Source organism: Lycium ferocissimum, chromosome 1, assembly GCF_029784015.1.
Source record: "Lycium ferocissimum isolate CSIRO_LF1 chromosome 1, AGI_CSIRO_Lferr_CH_V1, whole genome shotgun sequence".
Lineage (NCBI taxonomy): Eukaryota > Viridiplantae > Streptophyta > Magnoliopsida > Solanales > Solanaceae > Lycium > Lycium ferocissimum.
The window spans coordinates 49,050,284-49,056,036 of NC_081342.1; the positions used below are offsets into that span (position 1 = coordinate 49,050,284).

At 41.1% G+C, this 5,753-nt stretch overlaps 1 protein-coding gene across 1 annotated transcript; it reads left to right on the forward strand.

The window, feature by feature from the left end:
- Window positions 1-1,589: 1,589 nt before the first annotated feature.
- Window positions 1,590-3,783, forward strand: LOC132064916 (uncharacterized). Its single transcript, XM_059458093.1, has 2 exons — window positions 1,590-2,495; window positions 3,571-3,783. Exons 1-2 carry the CDS (start codon window positions 1,590-1,592, stop codon window positions 3,781-3,783), a joined length of 1,119 nt encoding a protein of 372 aa, XP_059314076.1.
- Window positions 3,784-5,753: the final 1,970 nt, after the last annotated feature.

Below are 5,753 nucleotides of genomic sequence, written 5' to 3' on the forward strand. Positions count from 1 at the left end.
ATGCTTGACATCTTAGTGATTGGATTGTGATTGTTCTTGGTTGACTTGCTGTGATTTATTGATATTCATGTCTGTTGACTGGCTTGTTTTATTCTGTTGATTTTACGAAATATGCATAATACTAATCTTAGTCGGCCTATGATATCTACCGGTACATAGTGTTTGTACTGATACTACCTTGCTGCATTCTTTGAGTGCAAATTGTGATATAGAGACCGTTGCTCGTCCTCACATCTAGAATGGAGGATATTTGTTGAGAGATTTTTGGGTAAGCTTCTTCCCATGCCAGGCCGCTCGAAGATCTTCTTGCTAGATCTTCGGACATTCTCTGGACATTATGGATTACTTATTTGTTAGACTTTAGATTCTTAGACATGTTTTTAGCTTAGAGTCCTGTACGATGACTTTCGGATTTTGGGGATTGTAATAGTTAGAACTTCCGCGCTTATTTCAGTATTTATGGCATGACTTATTTTGTTCTTTGATGTTTGAATGAGCAATACTGTTTAGCTTGGTTAATATAAAATTAGATTGAATGGATTGGTGTCTTGTGTGTTGGTTCACCCACTAGGATTTAGATGGGTGCCTGTCATGGCGGGTTGGGTCATGACATTTCGGGTGCATACTCGCCCAACATGATGAAGAGGACGAAAAGGAACATGTCATCTACTATCTGAGTAAGAAGTTCACTTCCTGTGAAGCGCGGTATACGATCATAGAAAAGACCTGTTGTGCTTTAACTTGGATTGCCTAAAAACTGAGACACTACCTATCTGTGTTTACCACTCACCTCATCTCCGGAATAGATCCGCTGAGATGCATTTTCTGGAAACCAATGCCCATAGGAAAATTGGCTAAATAGCATATGCTGCTAAGCCAGTTTGACATCGTGTACGTAGCACAAAAGGCAATCAAAGGACAGGCCCTAGCGGATCTATTGGCAGAAAGTCCTGTAGATGATGAATTGGAACCATTACAGACTTTCTTCCGAGACGAGGAAGTGATGGCCCTGGAAGAAGAGGTGGCAGAGCCATACTCGGGTTGGAGACCGTTTTTCGATGGAGCAGTCAACTACAAAGGACCAGGCATTGGAGCGGTGTTGATATCGGAAGCAGGGCAACACTATCCATTGGCTGCAAAACTCAACTTCAGATGTACCAACAACATGGCGGTATATGAAGCATGTATCCTTGGCCTCAGGATAGCGTTGGACATGAACATACAGGAGTTGTTGGTAATCGGGGACTCTGATTTGCTCATAAATGAAGTAAAAGGGAATTGGGCGACCAAAAATTATAAGATACTCCTATATGTGAATCTGTTACAAAGATTGTGCTAGGAGATTCAAGAGTATTAACTTCAGTCATACTCCAAGGGCCCAGAGTGAGTTCGCGGATGCATTGGCCACAATAGCGCCTATGATCCAGCACCCCAACAGTACCCATATTGATCCATTAAAGATCACATTGAGAGAAGAATAGGCTCACTACGCTCATGTCGAGGCCGAGCCAGATGGCCAACCATGGTATGCCGACATTAAGGCCTACCTGAAAAAAGAAGAGTATCCCTTAGAGAGTTCAGCAAATCAAATGAAGACCATCAAGAGATTGGCCAATGGTTTCTTCTTGAACAAGGAAGTGCTGTACAAAAGGACCCCTGACCTCGGGTTGCTCGTGTGTGGATGCCAAAGAGGCTACAAAACTGCTAAAAGAGGTGCACGTAGGGGCATGCAGATGAATGGATTCATCCTTGCTAAGAAAAGCTTGAGGACGAGATATTATGGGATGACCATGGAGCATGACTCCTGTAAATGCGTGCAAAAATGCCATCAGTGCCAGATACATGGGGATCTGATCAAAGTTCCCCTCACAGAATTACACGTAATGAGCTCTCCCTGGCCTTTCGTGGCATGGGGAATGGATGTCATAGGACCCATTGAGCCTCCGGCCTCCAATAGACATCGCTTCATCTTAGTCGCCATAGATTACTTCACGAAGTGTGTGGAAGAAACTTCCCACAAAGCAGTGACCAGGAAAGTCGTGGCCGACTTCGTAAAAAACAATCTAATATGTCGTTTCGATGTGTTGGAATCCATCATCACAGACAATGGTGCCAATCTAAACAGCCATTTGATGAAAGATATCTGTGAGCAATTCAAAATCACTCACAAAAACTCTACTGCCTATCGGCCACAGAAGAATGGAGCCGTAGAGGCTGCCAACAAGAACATCAAAAGAATCTTGAGAAAAATGGTTGACAACTACAAGAATTGGCATGAGCAGCTGCCTTATGCCTTTTTGGGGTACAGAACGACAACCCGAACTTCCACTGGGGCAGCCCCATACCTCCTTTTCTACGGTACAGAGGCCGTCATACTAGCAAAAGTGGAAATTCCTTCACTCAGGATCATCCAAGAGGTAGAGTTGAAAGATGCAGAATGGGTTAGAAATCATTATGAACAACTGGCCATGATAGAGGAAAAGAGAATGGTGGCGGTATGCCATGGATAGATATACAGATAGAGGATGTCTCGAGCATTCAACAAGCGAGTCAGAACCTGACTTTTCCAGATCGGACAACTCGTACTCAAGCGAGTCTTCCCTCACCAAGAGGAATATAAAGGAAAATTCGCTCCGAACTGGCAAGGGCCATACATGGTCAGGAAAGTACTTGTAGGAAGAGTTGTGGTCCTAGTCGAGATAGATGGACAAGAGTGGCCCAAAGTCATCAATGCAGACGCGCTCAAGAGATACTACATTTAGGATCCCATTTTCTTGTAATCACATTATTATTTCCTTGTAATCGCACCTTTTGCTGGTAATCGCACTCTGTAATAGAATAGGAGAAAATAAATCATCTATGTAATGAACTACGCAGTGACCTGAATTTCCCACCGTGGGATATGTAGGCAGTCCATATCGGACCCGCTAGCTTTATTAGTAAAACCAAAACTCAATTACTTTATTCCGAACTACGTTTGACCTGAATTCCTGTTGTGGCAGGATACGTAGGCGCTCTCGAGCTCGGTCGTCATAAAAGAAAAACCAAGAAACACCTAGGAAGCCAGAGACACAATAAGGCAGGAAGAGTCGGCAAGATCAAGCTTGTAAGGGCCAACACAAGAATCAACAAGATCAACCCACATCGGGGCACTTTACGGGACCTAAAAAATTCCTGCGTAGCAAGACAACACAAGGGTCACTCAAAACAAGTCCTGAAACCAGGACAGAATTTTTGAGAAAGATCGCAAAAATTCTACCGGTACGAAAGTCAGCAATCATGCCTCCGAGAAGAACCGAAAGATCTCGTTCAAGGAAAACACACGTCATGACACATAAAATGAAACAAACATTTACTTTAAAGAAAAAATAACATGCGTTATATAAATTTTTACTCTGAAAATATATAGCATAATTAGATCCCTGAAACATCTCTCAAAATGCAGAGCCCAAGAGGGTTCGAAGGAGCATCAAGAGGAGACACCAGACGGGAAGACAGCAACGCTAATCGGCTTCTTAGGAAACTCACAATTTTTCTATGGATGCAGGTTTTTTTTCTTTTACAGGACAGCAGACACACCACCAATTGGCTTACTCACAGCAAAGGCGAAAGTCAAAAATCGCTCCAATGGAGAGGGACCAAAAGGGTCACAACAAAATGGGTAATAAAGACACATCTAGCCGCAAGGGTCAAAGAGCAAATGAGCGTAAAGAAGAATCTGACCAAAAGGATCACACAAAGGGTGAACAACAAAAAATATCAGACCGAGAGGGTCATAGTTGATGAGCATAAAGATATATACTACCTAAAGGGTCATGATAAGGAAGAAAAGTTATATCCAGCCACAAGGGTCAACAACCAGTATCATAGACAAAAAAAGATCATCCGGCCACAAGGGCCATAATTGTCACCTACATGCCAAGAAGGCCGTTCATTTATTTTTGCCAAGAGGGCCATTCATTTATTTTGCCGAGAGGGTCATTCATTCAAACAGCCAAGAGGGCCATTCATATCAAACTGCCAAGAGTGCCATCCATATCAAACTGGCAAGAGGGTCATTCATACAAATAGCCAAAAGGGCCATTCATACAAACAAGCCAAGAGGGCCATTCATATCAAAATACCAAGAGGGCCATTCATACAAACAGCCAAGAGGGCCATTAATACAAACAAGCCAAGAAGGCCATTCATTCAAATAGCCAAGAGGACCATTCATACAAACTGCCAAGAAGGCCATTCATTCAAACAGCCAAGAGGACCATTCATACAAACTGCCAAGAGGGCCATTCATACAAACTGCAAGAGGGCCATTCATCTAAAATTCCATGAAAGACATCTGCATATTGTCAAATCCAGGGAAAGGCACATAGCCGCTAGAAAGAAGCCGGCCTGCTGAACCAGATCTAGACAAATTGCCGAGCAAACGTGAAACTTTTTCTTACGTAAACGGTCAAAATAAGGTGCCCATGAGAGTCAAGCTCTCCTGCTAGGATTTGGAAGCCATCCAGGCTCAAACTCAGCCACAATTTGTCTTGTTTCATTTTCTTTTCTGAAAAATCGTGACCGGTCGGACACACACCGGGAAATCTGAAAGTATTCCTGCATAAAGGACATATTCTTCTCCAGCGAGTCGAACTACATGTGACCTGATTCCCAGAGACTAGGGATATGTCGGTGAACTCAAGACTAGAGGATCGGTCACATTCTAACAGTCGTCCGGAAGAATCCCAGTCACAACACTGAGGGTTTCATGATTTTCCTTCTCAATCGCTTAAAAGTCTCTAGTTGAGTCGAACTACAAGTGGCCTGAGTTCTCATGTAACCTGAGAAATGTAGGAAACTCAAAGAACAGGGCTCGACCACGTATATGAAAATTGCATGAAAAGATAAAGGGTGAAATGGGATGGGTTAGTCAAAAATTAGGGTTAGTCAAATTTCGTTGCTCAGGGATGGTCCCGCCATCCCCGAACACCGAAGGGGCAGTTGTTGACACCTATTTTTTTACCTTTCATAATTTATTTTAATTACTCAGAGTCCTTGAAAAATAAATAAAATAAGCTATACGCCTTAAAGGGTTTAAACAATTTTTTATAAAATTCCTCAGAACAAAATTTTGCTCTTTTAAATTGATGAAAGATTTTTCATGACATCACAAAGTTGTTTAGAAATTAATTGGCATTTTATGACATTTGTAAGATACTTATTTGATTTAATAAAAGAGAAAAGGTAATTTTGTTTTAAAATAATAATAGTTATTTAATTGTTAAAATTGTCAAAATTAGTAAATACTTTATTCCCTTTAATCCATGGATTTTGAGTAACTTAAATAATTAACCATTTCGCCCTTTAATCTTTAATTCTAGCATGATTGTGTGTTTTGTCAAATTTATGTATAATTACCCATAAATTTTTTAATTAGTTAATTCAGTGGTCCTTATTGCAAATTGGGGTTTAAATTATTTCGTTATGACCACAATTAATTTGACCGGTTCACGGTTCAAGGAAATTGGGTCAATTTTTTAAAATTAGCCTTTTAATGGCCTTGATTGAAATAACCAAATTCATTGGCTTAAATCAATCAAGGTAATTAATGCAATTTAATTTCTAAACTTGCTAATTAGGCCAAATATGGCCATAATTGAAATGACCAGCTGAATTAAAATCAATTAAGGCCAAAATTGGCCTTAATTGAAATGATTAGCTGGGTCAGGATCCATTCAGGCCATGATTTTGGGCCCACTAACATAATATGG

Excerpts from the sequence above, each read along its gene's own strand:
- LOC132064916 (XM_059458093.1), top strand. The coding sequence starts at position 1,590 with ATGAAGACCATCAAGAGATTGGCCAATGGTTTCTTCTTGAACAAGGAA. Across the intron at positions 2,496-3,570 it reads AGGAAAAGAGAATGGTGGCG|CAGACACACCACCAATTGGC; the intron begins GTATGCCATGGA and ends TTTACAGGACAG.